We start from the raw sequence: 12,049 nt of genomic DNA on the forward strand, positions 1-12,049 counted from the left end.
TTGACAGTCTGGAGGACTAACGTATGAAGGAAGAAGAGCCTAAACCGTGAAGAGTGGTAGGTTGGTTAAAACTGCAAAGGACCCAGAAAAAATATGCCTGATATCCATAATACTTTACAAACATGCTCTTAATGAGGCTGGATTGTAATGAGCTTTCCAAGTGCCTGGTTATCAAGAAGCAATGTTACAAATAGAACAGCAAACAAAAGTTCACCTAAGCCCTAACTGTGCAATGTTTTTAAAAAAATAACACTGAACTAGTTGTTTCTATTAAAAAAATAGACTGTTTAAATGAACATGGAACTCTGCAGGTTTTGATTTATGCATATTTGATTTAATATCAAATAACATTCAAGCTTCAGCTCTAGAATTCCATCTACCTTCCTGAGCAGATTGAGATGGTTAAATTTTGCAAATTTTGAGAGCACTATGTAATTAGCATGCAGAGGTCTTCATATTTTATGGCTGTAGGAAACAGCTGCATTGGTCTTTAATCAGCAACCAAGTAGGATATCCACTTTGCTGTAACCACAGAAACATCCTATTCCACCACTGTAGGTTGTGGATATCGAAGATATCTGTAAGTTATTCATACTTATTTATTCCCAAAGAGATGAACCATTATTTAGTTTACTGAGACAAGGCTTCAGTTAAAACTCAAATATAATCGAGAAAGAATGTCTACCTGTATTATGATCCTAGTAGCAGAACTTCCCAAACTCTGAAAGAAAAAAAAAGAACAAAAAAAACCCCCAAAAAACCACAACAGAAAACATTTAATTTGGCTTGTTTAAATGCAATGCAGTTAAACAGAAAATACCAAGTTGTACTATTTTGCTTGTGAGAATAAAGGGACAGGTTGTATGTGTGATGTATGGAGTATCAAATTCTTAACACTTACTATTAAACTAGTTTATCCTCAGCTCTAAAAGTTTGGTGAGGTGGCCTGCCCCTATGGAGTAATTTTGCACGCTTGCATCTGCTTCTGTTACAGCTTATGTAGAGAGCAGCAGAGCACAGGCTACACCCTTTTTGCACTACCAGTCAGCTCAGCTTTTCCAAATGTGGTGGGTGAAGCTAAGACATCATCATCCCTCCAACCTGTCTCACTGTCACCTGCATTGGTGATATATCACCACACATACAAATTCAATTCCTGATCCAATCATTTGTTTGCTGAATTTTGGGATGTGAGGGACAAATATAAAAGGGTAGCGGACACCATCCTGAGGCAACTGGTTTGATCCCATAAGAACTATATTACTATTCTAGAAATCATAAGAAAAAAGTATGTTTACCTGGGGGTAGGTATGACGCTGCAAATGAAACAAAACAATCTTTAATTATTTGCACAAGGGCTGGTGCAAACAGAAAACCGTCAGGAAAAGGGCCCTGTCTTTTGGATGCAATACACAACCAAATGTGAAAGAAATCCACGGAAAGGATAGCATAGAACAAATGCATCTTAATCTTCATTTGGGTTAGAACAACACCATGTTTGATTAGAAACTAGACATCAGAAAAACATATATATCAAATGCTACGTCATACAAACTCACTTTAACTACCTTAAGGCTAAACTTACTTTTGACTGACTGTATCAGTTCCAAGTAAGCAGAGTGGAAATCTAATAGTTTAAAAGTGAGAGTGGAAGTGAATTTACAAAAGAAATTGCAATAGAAACAGAAAATCAGAACTATTCAGGAACACAGATGCTGTATGCATTGCGAGACCTGGAATCTGCAGCTAATCCAATAACTCTTCAAGTACTAATAGCAATCATAGGACCACGAGATTTGTAGCTATCTTACTACTGGCTTTCCCTGAAGATAATTATGCACCTAGGGTAAACCCTGTCTGCCAAAGAATTGTCTCCATACACCATGAATCTTTCTGACAAATTAAGCATGTAGATATTTGAAAGCTTTTTGAGTCAAAATTCTGAGCATTGTGGAGAAAAACTGCTTACCACAGGTGGAAAAGGGTTGCTGTTGGCAATGACCACTACCTATAGGGAAATCAGAGAAATTTACCCATCCTAGAGTTTATTTAAATAATAAAGTATGTTAGGAAAATGAAGAATAGTGAATTCTCTAAATCTACAAACTCTGAGTATAATGCTATGGATGATCACTTTTATAAAATACTATTTTTATAAAAATTTTTAATGCACATTACCAAGCAAAGAAGAATATATACATATACATGATTTACATAAGAGTATAAGGAGATAGAAGACTTGCTCCCAGTTACACAATGACTCAGCTGTAGAGGCAGAAGCAGGATTTCATTTATTGTACCCGTACACTATGTGTCCTTTTTGATCTTCAACTTTCCACCCCAAACTAGACATTCAATTTTTTTTTCTCTGTATTCAGTATTATGCCAAAAAAAAGGCTTAATATTGAGTTAATTCAAAACAACTAAGCCAAATGCAATAGTAGTATCTTCTGTTCAGGTTTTAATGTTTTCTGATTAGAAGGGTTTTTTCTTTTTTCTTTTTCTTTTTTTTTTTTAAACCGAAAACAGTTTATGTTATCCAGTGGTGTAAAAAAAGGAGTTGGTGCTATCCGAAGTAAAGAATTCTAATATAAAATAGAGAGAAGTATTACTTTTTTTAAACTAAGTTATTAAAAAATAATCTATCAGTATATTTTAAATTCTTAAAACAATGGGAAATTAAAATGAAAAAACCCAATATCTGTGAGGACATAATGGGTACGCTGTGCGTTTACTGAACACACCATAGTATTAGCCCTGAGCTTCCTGGGGACTGAAGTGAGAGGAAGAGTCCATGTAAATATTATGAGTCAAATTCAACAGTAATACGAATTCTATTGATTTCATTTGGGTCACACACGTTCTCCAGCCACATCTGAATAATAATTACATAATCTATATACTTAAAAGTCCTTATTACATCACAATCGCTATCTTAACTTTTTTAAAACAGATCCCCATGAACACGTATGGAATTTTATTTTATACACAATGAAGTCAACTATCAACAAAAGCCACCATAGCACTGCTAGTCTTAGTCATCTAAGAAGCAAACTGATTCAACCCATATGAATCAATCTATCTGGATTAAAACCTTGAAAAGTCTTAACCAGTAAACGGAACTGTAATACCACTGAAATAAAATGAGTCATGCCAAGTTAAAACTCTAAGAATTTTTTCCCTTTGAATTGAAAAGAAAAGGAGTTCTTACCTTCTTACTGGAATCTGAACTGCTTGAAGGGACAGACTGTAGAGAATACAGAATCCATTTTTTGCTTAGGTAAATGTATGACAAATTAACAGCACTATTTTCCACAAGAACATTACAGCTAACATCATTACCCTAAAGTACCAAACAAAATAAGATTCTGAAGAAAAATATTAATGTACAGGCAATTAATAAATGAACAACTGAAATAAATCAACTGGTTTAATTTTTTTTTTCCTACAAACCCCAATTGTTTTGCTAGTTTTACACAGCACTGTGTAAAAGTTGCAAATGTTTCACCTAACATCAAATTGGAAGTTTTTTATAATAAAAAATAATCTATTGGTAGAAAAGAAAAATCAATCTCTTCTAACTTCATCAAAAAAGAAACCAACCCAAACTCCAGAACCCGTCCCCCAAAACTAAAAAAACCTACCTTTGAAATATAAACTTGAATAAATAGGATGCACCATAAGAATAGAAGTGTTTTAAATGAAGCATTAAATAATGTGCAATGAAGTTTTCCATTTCATCAATGCATATGTACTATTGCATAGGCAAAAGCCACAAAAAATACTTTTAAATTCTTAGTTACTATCAAAGAAAGCACTGACTTTTGGAAAATCATAATAAATGTAACTGGGTGTTCATTTACAGAATAAATATAATCGAGTTTCTGTGTAAAACAGAAGTTAATAACTTCCAACAAAGTTGATATTACAACATCCCCTAAACATGTAACTCATCTGTTTCAGTTATTTCCAGATAAGATTGTTATTTATCCATTTGAAGACAGTCCTCCTTTATCCCCTTCCATGAATTTTATTATTCTTTGGTAAAATTTGGGCATAACTGCTTAGTTTCTGAAAACATCTTGGAAAGCACATAGTTACCTGACCATAGGTAAGACCACTGCCAGATGCACCCTGAAATCAAAACATAAATCAGGTATTTATTTGTACAATAATTTGTTAATTATATCTAGAAGTCATCACTTTTTTCCTTAGAGGATGTACACTTCAAATCAAACCGATTTAATCTACTATAAGATTATTTAAGATTTCATCTCCAGTAAATCTAGGGCAATACTAAAGTATACCGAACCTGCTTAAAGATAACTGAAGTAAAAATTTTCAAAAGTTCTACTGTAGTTATCAGATTAATGTTGCTCTATCACAAATACAGTTTACACATACATATTAAACAAAGATGAAATATGTTTAATATTTAGGAATTAATATAACTAATGATGTATTTAAAGTAAAGCATATGATTAAGGAGCTTCTTGGCCATGGTTTCAGTTCCTAACAGGCATTAGAGAGTGTGTCATCTTTCTGATAAGATTTTTTCACTTGCCTTCATGATTTTAAAAATGTAAAATATGTTAGATTTTAAAATAAATCTGTTTTCATGTGAAAATGAAATAAATGAGATTGACAATAGAATTTTCTCAACCAATTAAAGAATTATTGGTTTAATACACAAAGATGGTAAAACCCCCCAAATAATATTGCACAATATACAATATCCAAAGACAATTACTTTAACAGATAAAAAGCATTATGCAGCAAGAATTCTGACATTGCAGTAGGCTAACAAATTAAGCATTTATAACAGGTAATGAGTAGCCACTATAACATAAATGATTACACTTCAAGGAAGTGACAATGTAACACCTTTTAATTTTGGATTTTAATCTCAGAATAATACCTCAGACTACCACCATTTTCCTTAATATATGTAGGAAGAATAATATAGGTCTGCAGAAGAGAATCAAATGCAATTTGCAATAAGGAGATGTGTTAAGAAGCATAGTAGTAGACAATCAGCAAATACATATATAAGCAGCTTACATCTCTACAGGCGTGTTGACTATATGCATCAGCAGCACCGCCCTAAGAAAAAAATGAAACCAGTTATTTCTCTTCTATAATTGCTTAAGAAGAAAAGGCATACTTCAGACACCCTCAATTCTGACTGATCCTTATGTAAAGGGTAAATGATAAGGAGAGTATTGTACTCTCCACTTTTAATGCATGAACACCCACGTGTGAACATAAGAGCCAGGTGCATTAGCCCTTTGTATAACAGTGATTATCTAGGGGTACTCAGGAAACATTTTAAAACAGCCACTGTGAAGATATTATTTTAATAGAAATAAACTATAAAGATTTAATTTAATGCTTGGTGTTAAAACATATTATGTATGTAATATGTACACATACACAACATGTAAAAATTAGGAAGGAGAAACTGGAAAGAAACAAAAATTAACACCTTCCTGATTTACCGTCAATCAAATATAAAATATCACGGTCCAGCATAAATAGTTCCTTTTTTAAAGTAAATTTCACTTGTCATTATTAATATAATCAATAGTTTCCCCCAAAACTGTAACTTTGTTCTTCTTTGCAAAAACCCAATATACATTGTCATAAATTTTACATTTTACAAGCATTGATGACATGAATGTTTTACATTTTTGGAAACATTGTCCTTGCTGCTGCTGAGGCATCCCCATTTTTCTAGTTTGAAGAGGCAATTGATAGTGCTTAGCAACAGCAAACTACATAACTAGTTTATTTTTGCTTACTTGCTATATTATAAAAAACAAGCAAAAATCCCTGTCATTGACACAGAAAGAGTAAACTTGACTTCATTTACCTTTCAAGTTTTTTCTCATTTTTATATTAAGTGTTTGAACACAGTAACTTTGCATTAAAAAATAAAAATCTTATCTTGCTGAAAGAAAACCAAAATAATTATATATATTTGACATAAATCTGCAAATATTTTAGTCCATACAATTAGTCACCATCTTGATAAAAATACTTGTATTCAGCACCACATTACAGCATCTTTCACCTCTTTCCTGATGACAGGCTTAACCTGTCTAGGATTCATAACTTCACAATTATCCCTGCTGCATGAAAGAATGAAAAACTGAAATAGCCTTAGTTACTGTAGATATCTGAGTGATTACTTCTGAGAGGAAGAACAACTTAGAACATGCAGACAAATTCACACTAGTCATGTCTAGAGTAGAAGGGGAGAATAGGCAACTTGTATAATACGTGTAATGTAAGTGCAACAGATAACTCCTTCCAGTCCTTTTTTTTGTGATTCTATAATCTATTTTCTATTTTTTCTATTTCTATAATGTTTCTATTTAACTTTTTGACATCTGTTTGCCAGATACTTCATACCATTGAATAAACTGCAATATTAATCTTTAGCTCTCTCTTCATTATTTTCTATTTGCAACATAAACTCCAACATGAACACTCATATAAATAACGCAACTGAAGGCTAGGAGTTACTATAAATGTAGTTATGTTGAGGACAAAAAAGTAAATGTAAGAAAAGTGCTTACAGGGCCACATCCACTCTTGCTTATTGTGTAGACTACTCCTCCTCCCTGAAATAAAAACAGAAGTCAATTATTTCCATGTTAAAAAAAAGGTGGGGGCAGCGGAAAGAAAAGAAAAGGCCTGCTGTTTATGGCATGAAAAGCTGTGCAACTGGCAATGTGTATATGCAAGTATGGGATAAGCAAGTACAGAGGTTACCAGTTCACTGCTAACTGGGTGTAACAATTTTAATTTAGTATGACATATTAGTCATCATTGGGATTTCATATAACTTTGTCGTTGGTCATGTAACCTTTCAAAATCCACAAGTTTTTTTACTAAGCGGTCTGTATTTTAGAAAAAATTAATAACTTCAGGTTGTTATGTAACAAGATGAGAAACAGCTCTTAGAAAAGAGTATGTATTATGTATGAAAGAAATACAATGAAGAAAATTAGTATTTAGTATAGACATCAAAATATTTGGTATTTCTTAGAGTCTGGTAATTCCGCTTACAAGTAGTGAAGATTGAACAAGTGGAATATTACCAGATAATTCACTAATAAATATAATCACTAATAAGTAGTAAGAAATACATCCTTGAGAAGCTCAGTTCAAGAAACTGGAGAAATACCAGAAAGCATCTGACAGTTCAAGTGCAAATAGGCACATTGTGGTTGTGGAAATAATGAACTAAGAACCAAGTATACATTTCTGTGATTAAAGAAGTGAAAGTGATCAGTGAGACCACAGACATACATAACCTAGAAGTTTTAAAAGGCTAACTAGACAGTGAAATGCCCAAATTTTCAACTGCAAATATAATCTGGTGTTAAAAGTGACACAGACATTATACTGGAGCTTTAATAGATGCTTGCATATCTGGTGAAGTTTGGAGAAATTTTGCAAATTTTTGTGGAAAAGAAAGTGAAATACAAGTATAATTAGTGCTTTTATTTTGATTGTAAAAAAAAATAGAAATAAGAAAAATGCCTAATGAAGAATTTAATAAGTATAGTTTCATTTTCATTTTGCCAGATGTCTCAAACTATAAAATAAATGGTTTGTGACTGTGTTTGCATGCACATGTGCACACAGAGGTAGGAATCCTCTAGGAAGATGGAAGGAATCTTTTTTTTTCCCCTCAAAAGGGTCAAGTTAATGCTTGATAAAAATGCTTAATGTGTGAAATCAGAGGTGGTGAAGCATCTTTTAGGCAAGAATACTGACATCAAGCTGCTGAGTTCCACAGAGTGTGAGTAGTTGAATCTAGTCCAGGTACTGAACATACAGTTTACTGGATGAATAGCTCCGACATTCTGCGTCAACTAGCAGAGATGAGATTTCAGTACAGTATTAAAGCACCTCAGTACTCTAGTTACAGAATTTCAGTTGTTCACAGTTACTAAAGGAAAATGTACAAGTGCTGGAAGCTAGGACTCTTACCTGACTCCCTGAATAGCTGTTCTGAGAGGAACTGGAAGGTCCAACCTGTAAAGAAACCAAAATACTATTTATTATTTTGCAGAAAATTGATTTTGATATATAACATTTTCGGGAAAGAAAGATCTACTTGGTGGAAAAAGGAAGAACACACAAAGTAGTTTTCTGTGACTTCATTCCACCAAGTGATACTATGAAAATTATTTCAGAGATCTTTAAAGCCAAATAATCAAAACTATACCAAAACAGCTAGTATAAATTAACATAATTCTGCTGCTTGCATCCTTTTTATCTGGCCTCATACACATCATTGAGGAAGAGACCTACACTGTCAAGATCATTAGAAAGTAGATGAAAACTTTTTACTGATATGACTATGTAATTACTAGACACTATGCAATGTAGGGAATATTTTCTGGGAGGAAGAAGAGAAGAAAAAGAGGCTTCTTCACTGAGTTGAAAGTGATTTTCAGGAAATAAAAATCAGTTAAATCTTATATCTACATCACGATTTGCAAAAGGTAAGGTTTCAGAGCTGTTGAAATAATTCGTCTTGAAAAGCAAGCAAACACTATGACTAAAAAGTGAAGACAAAAAAGCAAGCTTCTGTTAGAAAATTTACTCCAGATTAGCTAGAGAGAACCTGCAGGAGGAAATGGTAACAAGGCTGACAACCATTTAGAAAGCTTGGGATTTTAATCAACCAAGATAAATTGCTAAAAAGAAAAATACATTGAGAGACAAGAGGGATAAAGATATGACTAGAAGCAGCTTCTGAATAGGTCTGGGCAATTAGCAGTTTGTCAATGTCTTTGAAGAAAGAATATTTACCATGATGCATCGGCCTTGTGTTGTGTAGGTCCCTCCACGCTGCAAGAAAGTACAGGTTACAGTTACTGTTTATTGACTGGTGTATAAATACCAAACTATTTTAAACAGGAAATCAACTGAATTCACATTCATGGTCTGAGTGAAGAAATCAAGTGTTTCATTGCTTACAATACCTTACACGTTGTAACAATCTGATCTGAGAACTGACGCTAACCAATTAAAATTAAAAATACCTTCAAAACCGCATACAAAAACGTAAGCATAAATGAGATCTTGCTAGGAAAGTAATTTGAATGGTATGATATAATCTTCATGCTACAACCCTGAAACAACTGCACCAGTAGGACAGGAATTCTAAAACTGGTAACTGAAAATTGGGAAATAGAAAAAAAACTTGCTCTTACCTTGTTACACTCTACTTCTATCATAAGCTGTGAAAAAAAAATGAGAAAACATTTACAAAGTATTTACTGGGAAGAAAAACCCAGCTCATTATAGGAAATGGGAAATACATTCGCTGAAGCGAGGGACGAAAGACAGGTGTTCACTCTTGGTTAGAACACAAGATGACATAAATCAGTGTTGCTACAGTCAACACCTAATACGGTGGATTTGAACACTTTCTTTATTTAGCTGCCTATCGTGTTTAAGATGTTTCATATAAGCATAATTCTTGCCCAAAAAAGAAACAAACTAATTTCTTAGAATATGCTACACAGCTACATTTCCCAGGGACTGAGGCAGCAGTTAAGAACAACACACCATAAGTACAGTAGAGTTCTCCTTATGACCAAATTTATTTTCTTTGTCTTTATGCTATGGATTGTTTTGATAACTAGATTATTAGTTTCTTTATTTCTGTGGAGGGAAAATAATATTTATTTCATTTTTTCATCAATTTAGTGAGGATCAGACAGTTAAATTAAAAGTGTTGAAAATATCTATTGATTTTGGCCATCTTAATGAATACACTTTAAAGAATGTATGTCTTGTATCAAGTCAAACATATTTTAATTTACTGTACTAATTTCTAGTACGTAAATACACTCAAAACATACCTTCCTTTTACTTTTTCCTGTCCCATTAACTGGCTCAGAATGTGTAGGTGTGAGAGTTTTGCTTTGAATTCCAACCCAAAATTTCTCCAGATCTTGAACAACAGTTGCACTGGAAAGGAAACAAAATAATAATTATTTTTCTATCAAAATATTTCAGTATAAAAATAACAATAAACTCTCCTTCTCCTCTCCCCCCACCAAGAAAATCACTCTATTTTGACTTTAATGGTATACAGTACAAGTTTGAAAAGAACATCATTGTTTCCCAGAACACTTTTCCAGTTACTGTATTATCATCCAACATCACTTTGAAGATAAATAAAAATAGATGCTGAGAAGGGGCAGAAGAGGAATGGACACTATTTGAAGAAGCACTGACTCCAGTGGGGAGTATATGCTCAAATGTCCATAAAAATTGTCACACCTCTTTCCTGCTCTGACAATCTGTATCTGTGATGGTGAACTGATTTTCATTAATGAGTGGAAGTGATTGTGTTTTAAATTTGCATTCTTTTGCCCCTCTTTGTATTCCTCAAGATTTAATGAAGGAAAGCCAAGATGCCCTGTCATAAATCTACACTTCAAACAATATCAAGCTATCAGATATTTAGATGTTTTCCAATTACATCAAGATTGCATTTTGTTAGACCAGGTGGTATTTTTACAAGCTTCAGATCTGCAAGAAAAGTAGCAGTAAATGTAGGATAAATTTGTCTTCTCCTGCTTTCAGCAGGTAGTTCATAGGTCACAAACTTATATTTAAATTTATCTTACAAGCATTTACATCAAACTACTATTCTTCCATTCCTCAAAATGAAAAAAGTTATAATTGAATAGAGTCTGAACTTCACTTATTCAGGGAACTAGTTACATTCATATTGTTACTCTTGTAATTGAAGAGGTCAAAGTGTAAAAACTGGTTACTCAAAGATCTATTAATAACACTGTGCTTAATGGAATTATTTACATATATTAACATCTGTAGGACAGTGTTTAACCTTTCATAAATATACCTTGAAATGGAAATCATGTTATTTAATGGACACAGTGGGAAGTTATGACAAACTATGAAAAAAACCCCATGATTGTGGCAAGAGAAGAACGTCAGAAACAGCAACACAGATCCATGTCAAAATAATCCATAGAAATAAATAAAATTTCAAGGCAAAAAAAAAAAAGAAAAACAATTATTTACATAAATTGAAGATCTCTAGCATCACGTGGAGCGATCCATGTTGTTGTAACTTTCTGCTTCACATCTGGATTTGCATGACCTACTGCTGAATTCTGCAATGAAAAAGAAATACATATAACTTATAAGATGCAAAAGTGACTTTTACCTGTATTATTAGGGGAACTGTCTCTACTACAACAGGTAACATCGATGTCCTCCTAAAAAGTGCCAGGTAGTTTTTACATTAGATTCATATTACATACAGAAGATACATGTACTTCTTGAGAAAGTCTAAATTTCTAAACTCTATTGATTAAATAACTTTGCCATATAAAAATGCTCACTTCTATCAATTCTGATGAAAGTATTTAAAGGAAAGCAAGCTTAAGTAAGTATTCCAAAGACTGAACACATACCGTCACATTATGACATCCCAAGCCTTTAGTGTTTGGATCTGTAATTTTAAAAGTACCAACAGGAACATCTCCTTCTACTTCTCGAGCTTGTAGATGAAATCCTTTAAAACCAACATCTTTAAGTGCTTCTAGAGTCACTGTGAAAACAGACATTTTGAGAAATTTAAGTTTCGTATACAACTGAAACCTCTTAAATGTTTAACAACTCATTTCCCTCACTCCAAAGCACAAGACTGCATGTACAGAAATTACTCAAAACCTTTTACAATTTTTAAAAATGTCGGGATTTATTACAGTTTTTATTACTTATCAAGAGAATGAAAATAAAGGAAAAGGAAGAAATTTGGAGAGGCATTTCTGTGCAAAGTAACATGAAATATATGATTTACTGACAATTTTAAAAGTAATTCTGTTCTACCAAATGACTACAACTTTATTATAAATCTAATTTGCATCCCCAAGAATATTGGCCAACGGCCCTGCTGACCAAGAGGTTATTTATTTTCTGTCTAATTAGGCCTATGTAGTCAAACTAGCTACAGGAGAAAAAGAATTGCATTTCTTTCTAC

General features: G+C 33.0%; 1 protein-coding gene across 1 annotated transcript in view; it reads right to left on the reverse strand.

The window, feature by feature from the left end:
* LOC128913758 (loricrin-like) overlaps positions 1–12,049 on the reverse strand; it is a 55,373-nt gene that overhangs the window by 19,265 nt on the left and 24,059 nt on the right. Inside the window, exons 3-15 of the mRNA XM_054211878.1 lie at positions 11,481–11,617; positions 11,086–11,177; positions 9,891–9,999; positions 9,237–9,263; positions 8,833–8,871; positions 8,005–8,049; positions 6,582–6,626; positions 5,062–5,103; positions 4,102–4,134; positions 3,212–3,247; positions 1,970–2,008; positions 1,299–1,316; positions 686–721 (exon numbers count right to left, since the gene is read on the reverse strand). Of these exons, the coding sequence (XP_054067853.1) occupies positions 686–721; positions 1,299–1,316; positions 1,970–2,008; positions 3,212–3,247; positions 4,102–4,134; positions 5,062–5,103; positions 6,582–6,626; positions 8,005–8,049; positions 8,833–8,871; positions 9,237–9,263; positions 9,891–9,999; positions 11,086–11,177; positions 11,481–11,617 (698 nt within the window). The remainder of the gene's footprint in view (positions 1–685; positions 722–1,298; positions 1,317–1,969; positions 2,009–3,211; positions 3,248–4,101; positions 4,135–5,061; positions 5,104–6,581; positions 6,627–8,004; positions 8,050–8,832; positions 8,872–9,236; positions 9,264–9,890; positions 10,000–11,085; positions 11,178–11,480; positions 11,618–12,049) is intronic.

Source organism: Rissa tridactyla, chromosome 8 (genome assembly GCF_028500815.1).
Source record: "Rissa tridactyla isolate bRisTri1 chromosome 8, bRisTri1.patW.cur.20221130, whole genome shotgun sequence".
NCBI lineage: Eukaryota > Metazoa > Chordata > Aves > Charadriiformes > Laridae > Rissa > Rissa tridactyla.